This window comes from Eptatretus burgeri, chromosome 8 (genome assembly GCF_056783735.1).
Source record: "Eptatretus burgeri isolate ZD-2024b chromosome 8, Ebu_testis_v1, whole genome shotgun sequence".
Lineage (NCBI taxonomy): Eukaryota > Metazoa > Chordata > Myxini > Myxiniformes > Myxinidae > Eptatretus > Eptatretus burgeri.
Window position 1 is genome coordinate 37,681,197 of NC_140968.1, and position 25,199 is coordinate 37,706,395.

At 41.4% G+C, this 25,199-nt stretch overlaps 1 protein-coding gene across 2 annotated transcripts in view; it reads left to right on the top strand.

Annotated features, from left to right (window-relative positions):
- XRCC5 (X-ray repair cross complementing 5) overlaps window positions 1-25,199 on the top strand; it is a 95,254-nt gene that overhangs the window by 47,803 nt on the left and 22,252 nt on the right. For both annotated transcript variants that reach the window (XM_085891604.1, XM_085891605.1), the window contains 6 exons: window positions 11,649-11,761; window positions 17,272-17,334; window positions 17,736-17,873; window positions 18,093-18,183; window positions 24,201-24,325; window positions 24,802-24,998. In XM_085891604.1, coding sequence (XP_085747730.1) covers window positions 11,649-11,761; window positions 17,272-17,334; window positions 17,736-17,873; window positions 18,093-18,183; window positions 24,201-24,325; window positions 24,802-24,998 — 727 coding nt within the window. The remainder of the gene's footprint in view (window positions 1-11,648; window positions 11,762-17,271; window positions 17,335-17,735; window positions 17,874-18,092; window positions 18,184-24,200; window positions 24,326-24,801; window positions 24,999-25,199) is intronic.

Sequence of the window (25,199 nt, forward strand, 5' to 3'; positions counted from 1 at the left end):
TCCATGAGAACCCAATACATTTTTGAAATATCATGCTACATATCATTTTTGGTCCTATCTCTCAATGCTGGAGAATCACTTTAAAAATTTTAATAATTCTCATATCCAGATTTGGATTCAGATCTTCACCAAAATCTAATCAGTTCGTCCTTGTCACACACCCAACCTGTCCACAAAATTTCATCCAAATCCATCCTAAACTTTTTGAGATATCCTGCACACAAACAAGCAAACAAAAAAACAAGCCGGTAGGTGGACATGGGTAGTCGACTACCCAATAGAACCTGAGGCGATGGACCCATTCTATGGGGAATGACCTGAGGATTAAGCACAAGAAAATTCATTATTCTAGCTTCAAGGGTTAATGCTGCAGATTGTTTTTTCGTTAAAATACCCTCACATTTAGAGGTTTTTCGGCCGTTGTTGGGCAACGGAGGGGTCCATAGCAACGGTTCTTTCTCACACATAACTCGGACATACCATGAACCTACCATACCAGTTTCATGTATATCTGACTCACAGTCTCTGAGATATAACGAACTTAGTTTTTTTTATTGTTTTCGACCAGGGTTCATTCAAAGTCTATCTTCTCCGACAGTTTTCATTGGATCCGGCTGGAAAATTTTGACAATATGGCTGAATGGACTGCCCACAGTTGCTCGTGGCCTGATTTTTGATTTTTGATTTTCGAAAAAATAAATTTTTTTATTATTTAAATAAAAATTTTATTATTTAAATAAAAAAAATTAACATGATATTTCTAAAATTTCAAAGTCCCGTTGCTAGGCAACGGTGGTGTCCATAGCAACGGTTCTCATTTGCACACGACTAGGTCAAGGTATGAACCTACCAACCAAGTTTCAGCAAAATCGTCATTTTAAATACTGATAATAAGGGTAGAAAAAAAATGTCCAAAAAAATTTTTTTGAGATTTTTTTTTTTCAACGAGATCGACTACCCAATACAGAAAGGAGTGAAAACATAACCTCCTTCACCTTCGGTGGTGGAGGTAATGATGACAAGAACCACCACATTCACACAAAGCTGTGCACAGCAGAGTTGCCTTTGTGCATTTACAGTTTGTTTGACAGCCTTTGGTACAACCGCATATTTTGTAAGTTTCAATTGAGATTTCAAGCACGCGGTCATACGACACAGAATGGCCAAGGTCAAACAACTTATCAACTAGTCCTCGTTTCTGTGTTTTGTTGTGAAGGATGATACCTAAGTATACTGGAATAGCCGGCTCACAGCCTTTATTGTTTCGTATTACTTGAACTTGTTTCCTTCTGTGAGTCAGACTGTTAAAGACTACCAGCTGACAAATGCTCTTCAAGGCTTGAGTCTGAGTTTCAAGTGCCTGTTCAGAAATGTTTGGCCCATCCAGCAGTATGACCATAAGAGTCATCAAAGGCTGTGGCACAGATTCTGCTTGACGGTTTTCAGAAAAAGTTCCATCAAATTGAGCTGGTGCTTCCATCATTTCTTTGCGTACAATTTTTGCGGAACAGGCAAGCGTGAAAGCATCGTCCTCGTGTCACTTTCAACAGCTTTCCATAGGACATTTTTAACATCCTCATTGCATACCAAGAGAACTTCATGACCCTCCTTGAAGATCTTTAGCTCAGGAAAGAAGCTAGGATATGCTCTTTTAGTCTTGTGGAATGTCCAGATGGTGATGTCACATCAAGTTGTGTGAGCCGTTCCCTCTACAGTTGAATGAGGCCCGTAAGCTTGAACAAGGGGAAGTGTTTGGCTCTTCACTGTCCACAATGGTGTCTTCTATGAAAGCAATAAGCTCTGCAAATGCTCATGCATGATGGCCTTGTATCATTTGACCTTCATTGTCTCCATCTTATTGGAAAGTTTCTGCTTTCCTTGTCGCATTGTAAAAGCCAACCAAGCAATTGGTGTGATGTTTTCCTTCACTTGCAACAAGGTCACATGATGACACCTTTGCAAAGAGTTTCACATCTCGGAGTTTGGTTGCACACCTCTTGACTCTTTCATCCAACTGTTTAGTCATTGCCTCATGCAATGGTTCAGACTGACATACAGGTTTTTCACAGAATAAACACACAGGACTTTCTGCTGTGCTACGAAGGGGATGCCATCCACTACGCGCTTGCTTTTCGCAGCGCTTCATATTTGACTCCTCATCCAAGCATTTCATTTTGACAGCTCGTTCGAGCCTTGTTTTGCTTTTCCTGCATTTACATATTGAGTGAAATTTTGCCATGTTCTGCACAACGTTGCTTCCACACCACTACCGTTATCAAGCCTTGTGAGGAAAACGGTGTTGGGCAAGCGACCAGCAGCGTGGAAGGCAATAAAATCATCAGCAAGGCTTGTGTATTCTGCCCCAAAGTCGGTTCATTTTGAATTGGCTTGGCAACAGCTTTTCTTTCATTGGTGTCCTTCTGACAAATGAAACATTTCAACCAATCAAGTTTGTATGATGACAAGAGCAGGCTGTGTCCTTGGGTCAACACGCTGCACTGTCGATGCCATCATATTACCTGGAAGAAGGTAAACGTGAGTCAGTTAATTTTTACAAATATATGGCATCATTATAACATGGGAAAAGCATGAGGCAAAAACTGGCTCTGAGCATTCAAGGATCTACAGGGTGTCCCAAAAGTCTCCATACATCGGGAAAATTAACACTTTTATCAAAATGTAACTTTATTTACAAAACGTTCTATACGTGATTGCCATTTCTTTGTAAACACACATGAAGTCATCTCTCCCATGCATGGTGAACTCGTGTCAACACATCTGGCGTTATGCAAGTAATTCCACTTCAAATGCGTTCCTGTAAATGATCCATGTTCTGAATCTTTTCCTTGTACACCATGGGCTTCAAGTGCCCCACAAGTAAAAGTCGAGTGGGTTGAGATCCTGGGATCTCGCAGGCCACTCCACGGGGCCACGGCAACCAATCCAAGAACGCGGAAACTGTTGATCCAACCATCGGCGTACGCAGATACCATAATGAGGTGGTGCACCGTCCTGCTAGAAATAATGTGGGAATTCTCCAGCCTCGTTTAAGAGGGACGGCATGATGTCTTGCAGCATGTTTAGATAAATGTCGGCATTAAGATTTGTGTCAATGAAAATAGGTCCAACAATTTTGTTGCCCCATATCCCACACCATACCATCACTTTTCCGGCGCCTTGAATTTTTGACGGACTCATCCAACATTCCAGTAATGTAAGTTTTGGCGATTGAATTCTCCATTGATATAAAAATTGGCTTCATCAGTAAACAGGATCCCAGCTGTGCATCACCGTCCAATTTTTTTACATCCCATTCGCAAAATTCCAACCTCCTATTTGGGTCGTCTTCACTAAGATGGTGGAACATTTGCATTTTGTATGGATGCCATTTTTATTTTTTCACGATGCGCTGGATACTTGATCTGCTGACACCGCTATCTGCAGACAATCGTCGTATGCTTTTTTGGGACTCCTTGCAAACGCTGCCCGCACCACGTCGGTTGTGCCTTCGTCAGTGGATGTTCGTGGACGTCCACTTCTCGGTAGGTCCGCAACACTACCAGTCTTTCTGAACTTCTCAATAACTTTGGAAACAGTGTCGTGTGTGATGTGCTTGCCATGTTTCCTGTTAAAGTCGATTGCATCCTTGCGACAGCTTCCCGAACCAGCCATGAGAATGATTTCAATACGTCCCTCTTTTGACAAAGGCATTCTTCAAGGGAATCTGAAAAAAAAGAAGATATAAGCTATGTATGAATAATTTTGGGAGACATTTTACTGAAAGTGTTAATTTTCCCTATGTAGGGAGACTTTTGGGACATCCTGTACAGTGGTACCTCGACTTACGAATGTCTCTACATATGAATGTTTCAGGTTACGAAGCGCCTGAACGGGAAAATATTGCCTCCAGTTTCGAAGGCGTTTCAGGATACGAAGTCAAAAATACAGTTCAGTACGCGCTGCTTTTCGCTGCTCCCAGAGTTTCCCGAACGTAAACAAACTTGTAGCTGCTCTGCCATTGGCTATCGCCTAAAATCTGCCTGGCAACCCTTTGCATATGCGTGTATCCCAGCATGCTCTTCGTGTCCCCGTCCCGCTCTGTAAATATAGTTATACTGTATACAGTCTATGGTCCCGCTACGAAGTGCTCGGACAGTGTTACAGTACAGTACGCGTGTGGATTACAGTAACTTTTATTCACAATGGACCCCAAGAAAGCAATGAAGAAAAGTGGACAAGGAGAAAAGAAGGAGAGTTTTTCTGGCCATACAAACAAAGCAAGAGATAATAGAAAGGTATGAAAAGGGGATGCGTTTGATTGATCTCGCAAAATAATATGGCCGTAATATATCTACGATCGGCACGATAATAAAACAAAAGGAAGCCCTAAAAGCTACGGCTCCTTCCAAAGGTCTCTTGTCATTTCCAAGAGGAGGTCGGCAGTGAACGATGAGATGGAGAGGTTGTTACTCGTGTGGATAAAGGAGAAAGAGATCGCTGGTGACACTGACAGAGGCCATAATTTGCGCAAAGGCAACCGCCATCTTCACTGACCTCGTGAAGGAGGATATAGGCGAGGGAAATTCGGCGCAAGGACTACACCAGGAGTTTAAGGCATCGCGTGGGTGGTTCGAGAAGTTTAAAAGGAGGACTGGACTTCACTCTGTTCTTCGCCATGGCGAGGCATGTAGCGCCGACCACGAAGCGGAGGTGATGCAACACACCGCGGTGCAGGAGGAGTTCAAAGAGGACGAGGAGGAGGAGGAGGAGGCAGCCATTATTCCATCAGCCCAAATCAAAGACATTTTAGGAAAATTCCATGAAGTCTCGGAATTTGTTGAAAAGAATCACCCGGAAAAAGTGTTCACAAGTCGGGCTATCGCGCACTATGACGATGTCTGCCTCGTGCATTTCCGACAGATTGTTAAAAGCCGGCAAAAGCAGACGTCATTGGATCAATTCTTCACGAAACGCAAGGCAAAAAACACTGCTGATAAGGACCAGTAAACAAATAGGCCAAAAAGTAACGAGAATAGCAGTTAAAAGGTAAATGAATATTTTTATTATTTCCTTTATTCTTTGTTTTTTACATTATGTGCCTCTCGATTTATGTTTATTGTGCGGTAATCTAATTTTAACATGTATTTGTTTCATGTTCTGATGCATTTTTATGATTTATTTAAAAAAAAATGTCCGAATTTTGCGGGGCTTGGAACGGATTAGCGCATTTACATTCAAAAGGCGTCTACTTACGAAGGTTTCAGGTTACGAAACTACTCCCAGAACGAATTAAATTCGTAAGTAGAGGTACTACTGTATTTGATATCCATATTACAATTGTGGCAGGGACTAAAGTAGTACGTGTAGTGCTTTAAAGAAATAGAATAGAACAAGAAATAGAATTGAGCAAGATCAGCAGCTTGAAGAATGATGAATGACTTCGAACCAAACACAGACTATGATAACTCGGTGCTCATTTATTAAGGATATGCAAACTATGGGACAGATTTACATTTTGAGTGACTTACGATAACTGCTGTTCCCAAAGATATGAACATATTCAAATGAACATCATCACGAATTCCCTCTGGCAATGAATAAACTAAATCTCATCACGAAGTACACACAACAGGGATCACAGTTCTTACCCATAAATCAAGCAAACGCTTCACGACACATGGCTGACTAAATGTACTTTCCATAAACAAGGATAATGAGGACAAACTCTATAAAGGACAACAGGAACGTAGACTTGATAGGGGATCAAACCTAATCTAGGAACGAGGTTGGTCACCGATCAAAGCAGCATCCAGCAGCAAGGCCATGCCCAAGCAAAAGGTAGCATGCGAGGTTATGGGGACAAGGTTATACTCTCACCATCCTCATTTGTCATAATTCTACGAACCAGGGGAAAGTACATATTCCACACCTGATCAATACACTCATGACAAACGCAACAAAGCAAACACGAGAGGTGACACTGTCACATCTCCATGACCAAAATAATTACCGAAAACGATGGACTAAAAATGGCGGCTCTCGGCCAGTCGACAACCAAGTGTTGACTCCAACATTCTCTGTCAAATGGCAGCAGCTAAATAATAAACAGCAGATAAACAATAAGTGTGGGAAACCACGAAGTGGGCAGGTCGAGAACACATAAAATCTCACACAAGACCGAGGTACTGGTTATATCATATTTTCATGAATGTAAAGTAAAGCAATATAAAGACCTCCAAACTTGTCTCCATAACCTATAAAAAGGGTATTTGTCTTTTAAAAGTGGTACAATAAGTGGCTCCACATACTCGACATTGCCTTCTTTCAACTCCATGACCCCAAAAACCGATATACAGGGTGGTCATAAAGCCTGGAAACAGATAATATTATGTCATTCTGTTACAGTTTCAAGATGTCCTTGACGAAAGACGCTAATTTCCCAAACTGGATTGGACGATGTGGCCCTGTGGAGTGGGCTGCATGCTCACCAGATCTGAACCCCCTTGATTACTTCCTCTCGGGTATGCTGAAGGTGCAGGTTTATTCATTGAAAATCAGACACGAATCATCTGAGGAAACGCATCAAGGATGCATGTGCAAGGATTGATGGAAATGTTGCGTTAATGGACCGCGTTCATTGCAATTTTGCACAGCGTATTGAACTGTGCATTTCTCATGAGGGACAACACATTGAACATGTCATTGAACATATCATGTATTATAATGCAATATCAATAAACCATTTATCATGTATATTCGCCTATGTTTCCATACTTTATGGCCACCCTGTATGGACACCAGAATTTGGATCCTCGGCATCTTGGTTGCTGAGTTATGTGCTCAGCAATCACAGCCGTCATTGGCAAAAACTGGGATGGCACTATATCTGATTTTGTTTGTCATGGCTTACTGATTATGTGTACTAAGATTGATGCTTTTATCAAAAAGTGCATGATTCTTCCCCTTATCTGCCTTACAAAAGGTGGATGAATTGGTTAGGTGACAAGAACAAGCCAATTCGATTTTGGTTAAGTTCCGGATTCAGATCCGGTCTATCAGTGGCATACAAAATGTAAACGATTCAGCCTGGCAGAGGTATGGGCTCTACCGAGTGCCGTTCCTTTTTGTCAAGTGTCACTATACGAGTGATTTTTCATTTGTTACTTGTAAAATTGAAGATTTCTCAATTGCATTGGTCAGTCAATTTTGTTATTCTGTCTGCCTGTTTGTTTGTCAATTGCCTTAAGGTTACAATTTTAAACCGATCTTCACAAAACTTCACCACATGGTAGCACTTGTCATAAGCAAGAAGCTTATGTTTTGAGGTCAAAAGGTCAGCATCGGCCAAAGTTCAACAAATCCTTAAAATTTCTAAAATCCTTAATTTTCATCCAATTCACGAGAAATTTGAAGAGGATTTATATTTCAGGTCACTGAATTCAACCAGCCAATTATTTTTGAGGTCAACATAGAGCAAAAGGTTAACATAGGCCCAAGGTCAACAACTAAGGTGGTATTTCTAAAATCCACAATTTTTATCCGATTGACTTGAAATTTGAAGAGGATTTATATTTTAGGTTACTGATTTCAACCAGCCAATGATTTTTGAGGTCAGCATGGACCAGATTTTTAAAATTATCAGTTTTCATCCGATTGACTCGAAATTTGAAGAGGAGTTGCATATTTGGTCATTGAATTCAACCACCAATTATTTTTGGTCGAAAAATTAAAGGTCGAACTGATTAGATTTTGTTGAAGATCCGGATCCGTCCATTACAATTTTTAGTGATTCTTCACCATTGAGAGATAGAGCTAAAAACGATATATAGCATGATATCTAAAAAATGTGTTGGGCCCGATATTTTCTTGTGGATCAGGCATTGAGTGGCGTAGTTATGCACTTCACTAAGTGCCCTTCCGATTGATAAATGGTTTATACTCTACCAGTAAAAATATTTTGAACACCCCCATTTTTCCAGTTTTTACTGAAATTTAAGCAGTTTGATGTTTCGATGTACTCTGAAATTAAAGCATAGAACAAATAAACAATTGCAGATAAAAAAAATCATGGAATCGTTTTGTTGAACAAAATTTAATCAAAATTTTTGACTCAAGCCTGTATCTCACTGGGCTACGACAGCTCGTGACAAAATGCGAACGGGATTCTCCAAAATGTCTGGAAACATTTGCGGTGGTTCTCAATTTCCTCGCGTGAGTCGCAGGACGTCGCTCTGGTGTCGCCGGAATTTTGATCATGTTCAAAAAATTTGTGCAACAAATTTTATCTCAAAATAGTCACAGAGTCGTCGCAGTTGTCTCAAACCGGTCTCGAACCCTTCTCAATTTAGTTTCCGTGAGTCAGAAGGTGTGACAAATGTGACATGCAATGTAATGTAGATAGATTCACAATAGTTCAATACAGATATGACTAAAAAAAAAGCAAAAAAAAACAACTCGTAGTCCATATTGTAAAACCAGCATTTTCTGTCTTCTTTCTCTCCTGTTCTGAGTAATGGCCTTCAATGCAAACTTTTCACTTTCCCATCATTATTCACCTTCCCATCACTCATAAATCATGTCACACATTTTTACATAAATTAGGTCACACAAAATATGGTCACACCCACAAGCCCCGATCAAGGCAGATGAACAATCGCGTCACACACAATGTTTGTGGGTGCAACGTTGACAAGTAACAGAACACTTTGAACAATCAGGCTTGGTTAGCATTCTCCTGTAATCCCACCATCCTGTTCTGCCAGGGCACAGCTCCCACACCATTGTAGTACTCAGTCAGGTACTCTCTTACTCATTTCCAAACTGACAATATGATTGCTGGAAGGGAGAGGCCTCATATATATATATATATATATATATATATATATATATATATATATATATATATATATATATATATATATATATATATATATATATATATATATATATATAGATATATAGATATATATATATATATATATATATATATATATATATATATATATATATATATATATAGTCCCGATTTCTCAATTATCACGCACAGTTGTCGTGCGACTGTTGCACGACATTTGCGCGATGGTCACATGACCGTTGCGCGACAGTTGCATGTGCCAAAAAAATCTCAGTTTTGTCACCTGAACATCGCACGAATGTCGTGCGACATGTATGCGAACTCCAGGCGAAGTTCATCCCAAATTTCGCCGGGAGTTCGTGGGACATTCGTGCGATATTCGTGAGACATACGCAAATGTTTTAGTATAAATTCAGTGTGATTCTAAGTGAAAATTATCGCTGTTTTATTGCAATTTGGTGTCTCCAACTAGTCGCGAGCTGTCACAGCCCAGTGAGATACAGGCTTCATCAAAGTAGCCACCTTTTGCAGATATAACAGCCGAACATACTTGTGGCATTCTTTCTACAATGGAAATCAAATATTGTTCGGAAAGTTCTTCCCAACTATGTTGCAGAAGTTCCCACAAATGTGTTGCACTTGCAGGTTGCTTTGCTTTCACCCTTCTCTCCAGTTCATCCCAAACCAGCTCGATGGGGTTTAAGTCTGGAGACTCTGCTGGCCATTCCATGATTTGAAACCTACCGTCTTGTTCTTTTCTTCTAAGGTAGTTCTGACCTAGCCTGGAGGTATGTTTTGGGTCGTTATCTTGCTGTTGGATGAACCCCTGACCAACTAGGCGTAAACCAGAGGGTATTGCATGGCGCTGCAAAATGCTGTGGTAGCCCTTTTGTGTTGTGGCTTTGGGTCTGCCAGACCTTTTCCTGTCAAAGTTTCCTCCAGTTTCCAATTGGCTTTTGATGGTGTCGGAAACTGTTCTCGCTGACACCTTGGCTTCTTTGCAATTTCTCCAAAGGAAAGACCTACACTTTTAAGGGTTATCATGGTCTGTCTGTCTTCCTTTGTTCATTGTCTTTTTATCGCCATTATGATAGCAAGAAACTACTTCCTGCAGTGCAATATTGTCCAAATAATGCTTCAGAAGGTGTAGCAACACAGTCTGTTCCAACACTGCTTTTATACAGACAGAGGGTTTGTAACTAATCAACAAAAGTTGGGATACCTGTAGGATTTGTTTGCATCAACTTTAAAGGCTTAATTTACTTCCATTGCTGCAGAAAAGCTGCAGTTGCGAACCCATTACTTGTTCCCTGAAAAGGGCCTTTTTCAACAACTGAAATTTTCATTATTTTTCAGTTTTTGGTAACCTAAACTTTGTTTTTTAACCTCTGGCAGTTTACCGCTTAGCTTTGTACCATTTCAGGTTATTCACTGGACTTGAACTGCTTAAATTTCAGTAAAAACTGAAAAATGGGGGTGTTCTAAAACTTTTGACTGGTGGAGTATATTACTCGAGCAGAAATACCTGTCATCGCGAGACAGCATGGGCATCGCCCAGTAAGTACACTCGGACATCTCGGACAAAATGGGTGATGAATGCTTTGTCCCACCGTCGCAGGCTGACCAGGTGTTTTGTATGTTATGGGATCATCCCGTTTCATACTTATCCCGGATGCCATTTGTGCCCGTGCCGTTTCCCACCGTCATGTCCATGAGGTGTCGATGTCCCTCGCCATTGGATTCGGAGTGGGGAGGAGGGGTGTGGGATTGTGGTGGTATTGTGAAGGTGATTATTAGTGAGGGGGTTGTGGCATTGTAGTGTGTATTGTAGCGGTTGGGGTGGGATGGTGGTGGGTATTGTGGGGTGATTGTGTAAGGGGGGACCCTGAAAGTTTTAGTGTCCTTGGTAAAATCATCTGGAAGGAGTAGATGACAATACATATTTTCTCTCCACTATAAATAGATGGTTGTTCATTTGATTTGTAGAAATTTGTGTTGATGATAGATAATTATTTTTCCGGTGCTCTTGTGGTAACTGCTGGGCAATGGCAACAGGTGTTTGATTAACCGCTCAAATCATCCGCGTACACATGCTGTTAGTTGGGTAGAGATGGTGTTAGTTTCGAGCGATGGCTGTTTCTTCAACTTAATCGTGGGGATGGCATTCTCTTTCAATCGTGGCGGACAACCACAAAATCTAGCCATCTCTGTTGTTTCATAACAGTGCTCTGTAACAAGTTCCGAGCACAAAAGCAAACATTTTGTCGGCCCGATCCACATTCCCGTATTTCAGACAAATCTCGTCCAATTTCTGGCAACTTTAGGTGTTTCGGCCATTGGTGTAGCATGAAATCATCTCGGTTTGTATTATTATAGAAGCACCAAGGACGCATCGACTCAGCATACTTGTGGAAAATTGAAAATCATTCACTGTTTGAGTTGCATCATACCGCTATGTAACCCGTATACAGTACGGATGTAGTGGTCTCCTTCCGTGTGTGACGTCATGCTTTATCTGAAAAAGAAGAAGATTTCGACTTTCAATCACAAACTTACCTGCTTTATAATTCGAAACTCGGAAAAAGACACCTCATATTTATTTTGTAGGATATCATGGGATAGATTAGAGGCAAGGTGATCTGAGTGTTTGGGTTCCCTTTTAACTTGCTATCTGGAATATGCTTGGTAACTTTACAACTATATTGATCACCAAAAATGTAATTTTAATACTTTAACTTTGGTCACATTGCCTTTTTCAAAGTTCCTTGGCAACATTGTTTGTGCCTTTACGCAGGCTATCGTTATGGCAGAGACATCATCCCATTTGCAGTGGCAGATGAGCAGCAGCTGAAGTACAAAACTGATGGGAAATGCTTCTCAGTTCTTGGCTTCTCCACAGCTGCCCAAGTGAGAGAATACAACAATATTCTGTTGGACCTTTCTGACATTTTTTTTTCATTGAAAGTTCGAAGGTTTTTCCCCTTCTGATCATATTTTGACTTTGTTCCAAAATGATGTAAGAAAAAATAATTCATTTTACTTTTGCTTTCTCAATCAAATTCTCATATGCAGTTTAAATCAAACACAATTATTGTAGTGTACAGCATACCCCAATCTTTTAAATGGAGGTCAAAGCTCATGGAAGGTTGGTTTACAAATTGGTACGTTTACAAACTGTTTAAGATGGTCGCTATTTTGTTATTTATTCAAAGAGATTGGAAGATATGATGTTTTGTAGGAAGAAGTGTTATTAAAAAAAAAATAGCTGTACAAATGTTCAAATGTAACAAATTTATTTTCTTTATCTTCTGGGACATTTGATTTTAATAATACAGCTTTGTGAGCGTGCCAAAGTCTAAAGCCTCGGCCTCGTGTCAGGTGTGCTTATATCTTCTTTATTTATTTGGCATCCTACGGACGTAAATGAACACTTGTTTTATTCTGTGTGCATTGCACAACATGTGCAGTACAGGGAATTTCACCTCCCTACGCCTTGTATGTGTTTTTTTTTTATGCTTCTGTACACTGCCTTTCAGGCCTGGTTGCAATTCACCATCTACATTTCCAATAGAAGAGAAGTAATTGCTCTTCTAAGAAAAATGTTTTTCGACTTTTCTTAATCCTGAAAAATAGATTGTAGTGAACGCACTGCCGTGTTAAAAGATTGGCTTTTAAAACCCTTCTTAAATCGTCCTTATGAAGAGGGACGGACAAATACACAAATACAAATACATAAATACACACTCGTTTATATAGGTTGATGCTACTAAAAACTCAAGTTCCTTTCAACTTTTATGAAATACAGTACTGTAAATGTATATACAAAGCCTGGTGTTGGCTTAACAGTTAAGGTGACTTGGCTTAAGATCTTTGGGTCTTGAATTTGTGCCCCTGTTGTGCTACTAAATAACACCAAGTGGGTTGACTCAGCCTGAGTCAACCCACCTGGTGTTATTTAATCCTTCAGAAGTCGGCAAAATGAGTACCAGCTTACTGCAAACAAGGGCCAATGTATCAGCAGCACAGCCGCACTCCCAGTAATAATGCAACTAGCAGCCACAGGCTGCATATGAAATATTAATTAATATGTGCACACACACACACACACACACACACACACACACACACACACACACACACACACACACACACACACACACACACACACACACACACACACACACACACACACGTCTGTCTGTCTGTTCTTTGTTCCTTATACATTTCCAAAGCCCTGGGCCAATCTCCCAAAAATTTGCTGTCCCTCATTAATTTCACACATGAAAGGTCAACGTCAATAAAAACTTTCAATTCCGAATCAAATTGATGTAAAAACATGAAATAACAGCGTTTTCAGATATCATCCATTCTGCGTCACGTGACTTCCTTGGCCGGGAGAAGGGCAGAAGTTGGACTGAACCTGTATGTTCGAATGTCAATGTCTTGTCAGGGATCTAACCGATTGTATTTAAATATTTCATTTCCATATGCCGAATGGAAATTAATATGTAAAGTGTCCACGGTCTCCGCAGGACTACATTGAGTCTAATGAGTGGTCACCTGATCTTGTACGACCATGAGCATGGCAGAGGAGGCCATTTGGCCCATTACGGCCATGTTGCATTCCTCAGTTGATTCTTGCTGCAGGTGTAAAAATTGTACTTCTTGGCTCAGACATTTTTTCTGGATTTTTCTCCCCCTCGCCAATTCTTTATCCAAGTGTTTTTCTGTTTTGTCCCTCCACCGTGGTGGTGTTGTATTTCGCTCCTTTCCACCGTGTTTATGTAATGATTGCTTATTATCCCCATTTCTAAAAAAAAAAAAGAGGGAGGTTATTGTAATTGGCTCTTTCTGTCTGTCTGTCCGTCCATCATGCTATCCTCCTAAACGCTTGTGCAGAAATTCACCAAACTTGGTAGTTATGATCACAACATGAAACGAAGGTGTAAGAGCCATCTTTTTTGGCTCCGCCCCTTATAGTCATGGTCAAAAGGTCAAATACCAAAAAAATGCAATTATGGGCACATCTATAAATGTTTCCTGATAATTAATGAAACTTTGTATATGCAATCAACATTGGAGGATGTATGAAATATGTATGGATTTTTGGGGGGATGTTACCTCTGGTTCATGCTCTTGGGGGTGGGAACTTGGGTTCACATGGGTCAAATGGAAAAAAAAATCTTTAACTCAAAATTTGATATTGGGTAATTCTTGGTGGAATTTTTTTTTGTCATCTTTCAAGTTTGCTTCAGGTAAAAAGCGTGGAGATTTGCGATGGAGTGCCATCGACTTTGCTGTTGTTTATTACTTAATTTTAGCTCTCAACAATCTTCATACTGCTTTATTCAAGTCTTCTTTTTTAACATTTAAGGCTCCAGTCACAAACTATCATTCTCATCAATGCCAGGCTTATAATAAAACAAATAATAACTGAAGAAATAGAGAAGTAAAGAGAAGGAAAAATAATGGAAGAGTTTTTGAGGAACTGAAAAACCTGCCTTTTGAAAAGGGGCAGGTTATATCGGTTAGCAAAGACATGAGAAGGTAAAGAATTCTCGAGCTTAGCGATGAAGGGGGAAAAAAAAACATCATAACGGCCTACCCTTGAGTTGCCAATGGCCACACAATAATCATGTAACGTCGTGGCTTGCTGAGGATTTCTTGGTCTAGCTAATGGCGTAGGTTTACAAGTAGTCGGTTTTCGGGAGCAAGAAACCAAAGTAATATTTATAGAAGAGGGAAAGAAGGCCAGCATCATGGTGTAATTCAAGCAACTTGTGGTCTCTGTCTTTTACCGCCACCTTTCTGGTCTTGTACCTTCTGTTGTTTCCATGCTTTGTCCCACCACTGCCCCCCCCAACCCCCAGGTTTCTGCAGGACACACACGGTCCACCATCAACCCCTTTCTGGTTAAACTACCATACAATCAGCAAAATCCAAATCTTGCACAGTTTATTCACCAACTATTGCACACTTTTTAGTACCCTTAGCAAGTTTATTTTTTTTTTATTTATTTATTTTTTAATTGAGGTCAATGAATTTTCTCAACCAAATGTTGAGAGAGGTACGCCAACTGCTGTCGGAAAGAAATCGAAGTGTTGTTTCAGGTATGAGTATGTCAGAGAGAGAGAGAGAGAGAGAGAGAGAGAGAGATCGAGAGAGAGAGATCGAGAGAGAGAGATCGAGAGAGAGAGATCGAGAGAGAGAGATCGAGAGAGAGAGATCGAGAGAGAGAGATCGAGAGAGAGAGATCGAGAGAGAGAGATCGAGAGAGAGAGATCGAGAGAGAGAGATCGAGAGAGAGAGATCGAGAGAGAGAGATCGAGAGAGAGAGATCGAGAGAGAGATCGAGAGAGAGAGATCGAGAGAGAGAGATCGAGAGAGAGAGATCGAGAGAGAGAGATCGAGAGAGAGAGATCGAGAGAGAGAGATCGAGAGAGAGAGATCGAGAGAGAGAGATCGAGAGAGAGATCGAGAGAGAGAGATCGAGAGAGAGAGATCGAGAGAGAGATCGAGAGAGAGATCGAGAGAGAGAGATCGAGAGAGAGATCGAGAGAGAGAGATCGAGAGAGAGAGATCGAGAGAGAGAGATCGAGAGAGAGAGATCGAGAGAGAGAGATCGAGAGAGAGAGATCGAGAGAGAGAGATCGAGAGAGAGAGATCGAGAGAGAGAGATCGAGAGAGAGAGATCGAGAGAGAGAGATCGAGAGAGAGAGATCGAGAGAGAGATCGAGAGAGAGAGATCGAGAGAGAGATCGAGAGAGAGAGAGATCGAGAGAGAGAGAGAGAGAGAGATCGAGAGAGAGAGAGAGAGATCGAGAGAGAGAGAGAGAGATCGAGAGAGAGAGAGATCGAGAGAGAGAGAGAGATCGAGAGAGAGAGAGATCGAGAGAGAGAGAGATCGAGAGAGAGAGAGATCGAGAGAGAGAGATCGAGAGAGAGAGAGATCGAGAGAGAGAGAGATCGAGAGAGAGAGAGAGATCGAGAGAGAGAGAGAGATCGAGAGAGAGAGAGAGATCGAGAGAGAGAGAGAGAGATCGAGAGAGAGAGAGATCGAGAGAGAGAGATCGAGAGAGAGAGAGATCGAGAGAGAGAGAGATCGAGAGAGAGAGAGATCGAGAGAGAGAGATCGAGAGAGAGAGAGATCGAGAGAGAGAGAGATCGAGAGAGAGAGATCGAGAGAGAGAGAGATCGAGAGAGAGAGAGATCGAGATCGAGATCGAGATCGAGATCGAGAGAGAGATCGAGATCGAGATAGAGAGAGATCGAGAGAGAGAGAGAGATCGAGAGAGAGAGAGATCGAGAGAGAGAGAGATCGAGAGAGAGAGAGAGAGATCGAGAGAGATCGAGAGAGATCGAGAGAGATCGAGAGAGATCGAGAGAGATCGAGAGAGATCGAGAGAGATCGAGAGAGATCGAGAGAGATCGAGAGAGATCATGCCTGAAACATCCCTTCACCTCGTTTTCATTGGTGGTTAGCATGCCTTTTTCGAAATTTGGTTGAGAAACATCATTTTAAGACTAGTTGTTCTTTTTTAGGTCATCTCTTCGAGCATGACCTAATAATATGGGTGTTGATGTCCTTCGATCTGTCCGTCCGTCCATCTGTTCACAATGAATTTGAAGCGGGAGATCTGGTCATTAGTGATCCTGATAGTGGTCGATGAGACGTACACGATGGTATGACTTTCAAGGTCACCGAAGGTCAAGGTCAAGGTCACGAGGCCTTTGAAGTTGCGAAAATGACGATTTTCAAATTCTATCTCCTCCGCCATTTCTCAAGCGATCTTGAATTTGATTGTAGCATATGAATCTATGGGACAATATCTAAGTTTGGTCGGGCCGGATTTTCGATATTCGCTTTCGTTTTCGTGTCACGTGACTTCAAAGTTGGCAAAAAATGCGAAAATGACGATTTTCAAAATCTATCTCCTCCTACATTTCTCAAGCGATCTTGAATTTGATTGTGGCATAGGAATGTATGGGACAATATCTAAATTTGGTCCGGCCGGATTTTCGAATTTCGCTTTCGTTTTCGCGTCATGTGACTTCAAAGTTTGCAAAAACTGCCCTACCTTCAGGAGGCTATATATTCTCTACTGGGCATGGTAAAAGTTAGTGAATGGTGTCCATTGCATAGCAGCTGACCTTGTATATTTATACATTTTCCGCCGAAAGTGCAAAAGTTTCAAAACCTGAAATATAAACGTCGGCATTTATTTTCAAAATATAATTCCGTGCGCACGCGCCAAAATGCCGAGTCATCTTTAACCAAACTGCGCAGTCGAGATGCGCAGTAGTCTTCGGTCATAACTAAACATTGAGAACTTGTGGTATTATAGAGATGACCATCACCCCCACACGGGGGTAATTTTTCTTTTGTAACATTGAAGTTACTTGTATTTTTTCATCAGATCAGACGCCATCACTATCTGGGTAACCAGGTATTGCAGATTGCTCCTCGAAAAGATGATGAGGTACGTGAGCCTGATGGTACATTCATACAATGTCCTTGTATCACATTCAGCATTTTGATTTTTGACTGCAACAGATTATATTAGAATATTATGCAAACTGAAAAATTGCTTCAAGAACTTTTCCATGCTTTTCTTTCAACAATTATTTGATATTAACAAATAATAATAAGAAACAAAAAATAAAGTTTGGTTGGAAGAGAAGATGACTTTAGCTTTGTCTCCTGAGCTTCACTGTGTCATCAAAAAGAAAACCTTGGTGAATAATTTTGGTGTTGATAGAAAGCAAGTTGGCTTGTGGATATTCATTTAGCCGTTTCCTTTCATGAGATATTCTGTTCCCCATCACAACCACTGGTTGCAGTGAATAGCCTGCTATTTATAAGCTCACCTGTTATTTGCAGCACGCAGCTCTAGCACTGTCGACATTGATCCATGCTTTGGCCGAGTTGGAAAAGGTAGCTATCATGCGATATGTTTACAATGCCATTTCCATGCCTCGGATCGGTTTTGCCTTCCCTGTGAGTAACGACACACAAGAGGTGAGGATTTTTCACCTCCATCTATTTTCTTTCTGTTTTTTTTTTTTAATCAGTTTTGATACACCTGAAAGGAATCTCTCGACTACTTATACTTGTCCTGCCTTTGTGCTGAAAATAGTGGTGCACAGTATTTTCTTGTTTTGCGGTCGAGTGATACTTGTCTTGTTTCACATTCCAATCCATTGTTGTATGTCTAACTATTTGTGTTGTTTCTCACAGTGCTTGATGTTTATCCAACTTCCCTTCGCAGAAGATGTCAGAGATTGTTCTTTTCCTTCAATGCGAAATAGCAAAAAATTTACACCAACAGGTAATGCAGTTTAAAAAATATATTACTAAAAGGATCAGCGTCCGTGTGTCCGTCACGGTTTGTTCTAAAGACGTGCTGCTCTTATACGATAATAAAATGGTACCATTGGGAAGCTAAAAATCGATTTACTGGGTTGGAAAGCTCATAATTGATTTACTTGGAACAAAAATTATTCTCTGTTTAATAATAAAGGTACCGGTTCTAAAAGCACGTCTCTCCAAGATATAAGAAGAAGCGGGATTTGTTGCTTAATGTAGCTATCCCAACGGTAACATTTTTATTATCTTACGAAAGTAGGAACCCTTTAAATTATAGCATGTTGGATAGGGAAGAAGCATACAAAATCATAGATGGTAATACTTCTCGAAGAAAGAGAAAAATATACGATAGTACATGGAAGGAGCAATTATACACAAAGAACAACAACATCAAGCACAGCCATGATGGCAGGAGCAACAACTACGTGTTATAAAAGATCATTTTTTTGAGTGTTTCATTTTGCATTCTCATTGAGACTTGCAGATGGACATGCAATAGGTAGTATGCACTTATGTCATATCGATCTGGGATGCAAAGCCCATCCGCCATAACCAGAGACAACCAAACGTGACAGCTCAGCCACCCTGGCAGACACACGATGGCATTTTGTAAGTACTGTGCTTTGATGACTTAACCCAGGATGCAAAACACAGATACCACGAGAAAATAGGTCTCCGTGACAAATGAAGACTAAAATACATTAATTAATACTGAATCTATCATGGAGAAATGCTTAACATTGATGAAGTGGTTGCTACACCCAAAAATTTGCTTCTTGCAATCATCAAAAAGGTCGCTGCATGAAATGTTGTTGAGCCACTTTTCGTGTCGTTTTCCTGATGATTCCTCAGTTTCAGCTCCTTGATATATTACAATTCCTGGGACGTGATAAAATGATCTATCCTTTTCTCTGTTAGCATTTTTTGAGCACCCACCTTAAGACCGCACAAAATCATGGCATTTTCATTTTGAAATTGCACCATCTTGTATATACTTTTAGTTGCAAACACATCGCTTTGTCTCCCTCGATGGTGGCAGCATTATGGGACCTCTTTCTCACAGTAGAAGTGATGTCTATTGTGCACTACCAATATGTTTGTGAAGTGCAACATGCTGTCTTTTGATTAAACCCATCAGCGAAGTGATGGGTACGCACGGCTAGAACTTGTGAAAGTAACTGGATTACTGTTAATGAACCTTGCTGCTTTTGTCATGAAACTGAGGTCTTTGATACTTACCCTCAAGCGAAATGAAAGGCCATTGTTTTGAATGCGAGTTCACACAGAGATCTACTTTAATATGGGCTCATTCATTCTCAGATCTAATCTAATCTATATTACATTGGTGATGCTGGTGACTCTCCATGTATAAGCTTGTTCTGGGTTTCCCCCCCCCCCCATTCATTAAATGTCAACGAAGTTGTCTAATACAACTACAACAAGGAAAGAATGCATGGATTGTGCAGTATCTGTGGCAACAGCAAATGGTGTTTCAATATAACATTCATAGCATTTTTCTCAGGCCTTGCATCCTACCTCAGACCATGGGATTGACCAGCATGTCCAGGCTTTTTTTTTTCATTTCCCTCACTCATATCATTGAATGCCTGATCATCATACCTATGAATCGCTGGATACATTGCAATGCTTATAAAATCCCGGAGACGCCAATGTTCATGGCTTTATTTCACTTCCGCGTGTGCGATAAGCTCTATAATCTCTTAAACTGAACCAAATTTCAAAAGTTAAACTGCAGAAGTGAACGTAGCAGCAAGTGGCTCTTTAAGTGGTCCAAAGATGTGGTAATCCGAAGGGGCGAGATCTGGCGAGTCGGGTGGATGAGGGAGACACTCAAAATGCATGTCCTCGATTGTTGCAGCTGTAACGTGGGCAGTATGGGGCCGAGCATTGTCATGCTGCAGCAAAACACCAGTAGTGAGTAGTCCACGATGTTTTGATCTGATTGCTGCTTTCGGATGATTTCTAAGGAAGTCACAGTATGATGCACTGATGACTGTGGTCCCTCTGGGCATGTAATGCTCTGCAAGTGGGCCTCGGCTATCCCAGAAGAGCATCAGTATCACTTTTCCAGCGGATGAGTGTGTGTGGAATTTTTTGGGCTTCGGTGAAGTTGAATGACACCCCTCTTTACTTGCCTTCTTTGTTTCTGGCTTTTTTTTTCTTCTTTATGGAGAAGCACTGCAAAAAAACAAAAACAGTACCCACTTGTACCATGAAAGCACAGAGTAACAAAAATACAAGTGAGAGAGTAATAATAGGAAAAGAAAAACAAAGTGATAGAATCATACATACAAAACAACATTATCATAAGTATACTGTATTAGACGTTGAGATATTTGTGTGCTCTGGAGCAGAAAGCCTTGATCCCGGATGTTGTTGGGTGACCTACAGTGGCATCTGGTAAACTGTTCCACACTGGTATTATTGTGGGCATATAGAAGCGGTCATACTGAAAAAGTGACCAGTGACCACTCTCAGTCTTGCCAGTAAGACACTGCACAGCATAGCTTCCAAAGAAAGCACTTGTTCTGGTGAACCTTGATGGAATCCATGATGGAGGTAGCATGGTCTTCAGAAGTGCTAGAACTTCTGTGTGCAGTCTGTACATCAGACCCAGACCTGCTACAGTTCTCCCATGTGGTAGGGAATTGATATTCAATTCCTGTCGAGAGGCCTTGATGATACGTACAGTACGACGTTGCACATCATCCAGCTTTTTAAGACACATGGCACTTGCAGAAATCCATACGAGGGGAGCATATTCCATTGTGCTCCAGACATGGGCTTTGTACACTTTGACTCGGCCAAGCGGATCCAAGTATGGAGCAATACTGCAAAAGGCACTCACTCTTTGTCCAGCTGTAACGGCAATGGAGTTCACGTAAGACTGGAAACTCAAGCTCCGGGAGAACCTGACTCTAAGTATGTCAAGCTTGTGTACATGCTGCAAGGACTTGCCACCCATGAAGAACTCTGGAGGATGCTCACTTGGTAGTCGTCTACTGAGAGACATAACCTTGCATTTCTCGGTAGCAAACAGGACATTCCATTTCTGTCCTTACTCGTAGATCTTCTGTAGGTCTTCTTTCAGAGAAATGGTGGCATTCACTTCATCCAGCAGGCAGTAGATTGTACCATCATCGGCTGAAAGTAGTGGACCCAGCTTTCATCTCGTCACTACGCGCTGAAAGAAAGCGTCGCCTTCTGTTTAGTAACGTCGCAGAAGTTCTTCACATGCGTCCACTCGTCGTTCTTTCATTTCGGGTGTGAGTTGTCTTGGCACCCACCTTGCAGACACTTTGCGGAACCCCAGCATGTTGTGAATGATATGGTGTGCTGAACCATAGCTCATGTTCAATTTGAAGACCACTTCATCCAGCGTAATGCGACAGTTTTCTCGTAGCACGCGCACAACTCCTGCAACCATCTGGTGTGTCGGCTGTGTGAGTCCGGCCCGAGCGAACGGCGTCTGCCACACTGGACACTCCATTTTAAACTTCCTGTCCCAGTCATACACCTGCTATCGCAATAAACATGCGTCACCATATTGCATTTTCATTCTGCGATGGATTTCACTGGGATTCACACCTTCACTTCCCAAGAAACGGATGACAGAACGTTGCTCCTCTCTGGTGCATGCTTCTAAGGGAGCCGCCATCTTGGAACTGCTCCACTGACATCATATGGTCAATGTTTCCAAATCTAAAACAGGCAAAACATGACTCTTACCCATAGATATAACATATGTCATCTACAACTACACACATTACATTCTCAAATTTGTATCGCCATTTTAATGTTGCTTATTGACTGGCCCTCGTATGTATTGTTTCCAACCAGGGGTTTGGGGTTTACCACGAGGGGAAGTACTCGGACTCCTCCCAAATGTCAGCCCTGTAGGAGGCCCGAACATGCCACGGATAGCTCTGTGGCCTGGCGGGTTGTGAAGCAACCACTAACATCAATTGGAATGGTCAAGTCAATTGGAATGGAGTCACACTCCCTCTGAACCTTCAGCTTGAGAAACGGTCCCATTCGTTTTCTGTTCTGGCCATGCGCATCATCTCCTGAATTAACATGGGGCTGAATGCAGCCCCCCCCCCCATTTGCCGCACAAATGCCCTGCAAAGGTTCCAATGGCAGGCTGGACAAGCAGGGCGGTCGTCGCTGGCAGGAAGGCACAATGAGGTAGTCAGCACAGGTTATGGTTGCGTCATGGTCTTGTGAAGCGAGGCTTCATTGATGGTGGAACCTGGTTTGAGTAGTGGGTGTTGGATGCAGCATAGCAATTGCAGGGAACAAGGTGCTAGTAATATCTTCAGCAGGTGAGGTGGTGGTTGTTGGTAATGAGGCATAGCAAGGTGGTTGAAGTGGTTGTGGTTGTCTTTATGGTGAAGTGGAACCATTTGATACTAGAGAGCAGGTATCTAAATAGCAAGCGCATGTTGGAATGGCGAGTTTGGATGGTGTGTTGTATTTGAAGCAGGTGGGGTGATTATCGCTGGCAGCAAAATAACTGTCGCGAAATGGTAAACCGGATAGTGGATCGAGTTGTGGCGGAGCAGAGTGACAGTTGGAGTTTGGCAGTAGTGGATTTGAATGTGGCTCTTAAAGTGATAAAGGGGGAAAGCAACCTAATCCCACACAACGCATATTTCTTGGCCCACTCGACACAAGGGAGGACCCTACCTCGGACATATCATAATGAAATAACTAACTCGGGAACCATTGTATATGGTATTCCATTGCCTTGGGGTCTTGGATCCTATGACCATCATAATATTATGATGCAAAGATGAACTGATTATATTTAGGTGGTAAAGGTCAGAGGTCAAGGTCATATGAAGTAAAAATGTGATGCTTGAGAAGGGATATAAATCAAGCTGGGTACCAGTATATATAATGATGTATAGATGAACTGATTAGATTTTTGGGTCAAGAGGTTAAAGGTCATTTGTTAGGTTAGGAAAAATCCTCTTTCCATGATAACTTGTGAACCAGTGATGGGAATTTGACCAAACTTGATATAAGTATATTGTTCCGTTCCGTTCTGAACACAAACATTTGTTATGGTAGGGTAGCGTCCATGGCCCGCTGAAACTCCCAAAGGACATCCAGGGCGGAAACTGTGGTTGCGGAGTTTGTAGCTGTTGTGGTGAGGTGGTTGAAGCCTTGTGGTGGTTATGGTGAGATGGTTGAACTTGAATTGATGTAGGGAGTTTTTATAAGGACATTTTGATGGTTATAGGAATGATGTAGCGTTGTGGTTCGAGTTTGGAGAACATCTGAGGTGATGGTCAGTTTCGGAGTGACGCGCAGTTTGAATGAGGTTTTGGTGGAAATGCTAATGAGGTGCTCCTATTGCTATGCGGCTGTGGAGGGCATGCTTTCGTGAAGAGAGGATCGTGTGTGCAGAAAAGTAAATAAAATAGATAAAGGATAGAATGAAGACCTACCGAAAGCGCTCGCAACGCAATTTCACCCATATACCCACTGGACATGAGGGAAGGGCGATCTAAAACGAATGCTAATGAAATATCTTTCTTGGGACCGCAATATGTTATATACCTTAGCCTTGGGGTAATGCCGGCTTCGCAGAACCGCAACAATATATTGTGATGCAAAGATGAACTGATTAGATTTTAGCATCAACCCGTCAAAGGTCATGTCAGGTAAAAGTGTTGTTTTTGAGATAGGGATTTGAACTGAACTAAGTACATGTACCATGATACAAATGTACAGATTAGATATTGAGGTTAAATGGTCTTGTGATTTTTGGTCAAAGTTACAGTAAGCAAAGACTTGATGTCGGTGGAGGCATATCGGTCCATGTCAAATTGTCTCGTTTTGTGTTTTTTACTGCTCATTTACTAAAAATGAGGCATTGCTTTTGTGGTAACCCTCGTAATATGTCTCCTTCCTGCTCTTTCAGACGTTATTATCCCATTTCTTCCACAGATGAACAACTGAAGGCAGTCGACACTCTGATCGACACGATGAAGCTTGTTGAGGATGACGACGAGAACGATGATTTGTTTCCAGTCAGCACAAAGACAAACCCACGGTTCCAAAGGCTTTTCCAGGTTATCCTCATCGTCTTTGGCATTTGGGATGGGCAATTAAGCAATGAGTATTCACGTGACCACCTACAAGTAAGATAAGGCCTTTATAAATGGTCTGCCTTTGTCCATCCAGTTTCATCAAACGTTTTTGTGGATAAAATATTTCTACTTGCATTATTTTGAAGATATATTGATTGATGTGAAACATCAGTTTGTTTTATACAAATGCTGCATTGTGTCCAATTATATATCCAGAATGCTAGGCTTGGTTGTCCACCATAATACTGAGCATCTGGTGACATTTTGATAAGAAATCCTTCAATAAATTGAAGAACAACCAAAATGCTTTTTCATATCCCTTTGCCCCCATTATCAGAGAATTATTAAATGTCCTTTTCAAAATTAAGAATTCTCTCCTTTTTAACATTTAATGAGTGGCTTTATTTTTCGGATGAATTAGTAAATTTAATACATACCTCTGGGGTGTGTGCAAACAGTGTCTGCAGCACAAGGCTTTTTACCCCAAGAAGCCCCTTCCACCTATCATGCCACGAGTCTTGGAGATGTTGGAACCCCCGACAAAAGTGATTGATGCCTCAATACCTGCATTGAAGCTCCTGACCAAACTCTTTCCGCTGAAGCCCATTATTAAATGCAAAGAAGCAAATAGAGGCCAAGATGTTCTGCAGGAAAGGTGTGTTGGCCGAAGGGTGTGGGGGACTCGTGGTGAGAATTTAAGAAGCAATGAGGTGATTTAAATGAAGTTTCCCTCAAATTTGGTCAATTTTGCATTTTCATGTCTTTTGCTAACCTTTTTGTTATTTTACTTTCTTTTTCATCCAAGCCATTGTTTCCTTGTTTCCCTTTTTTGTTTGTTTCTGTTTCTGGAATGACT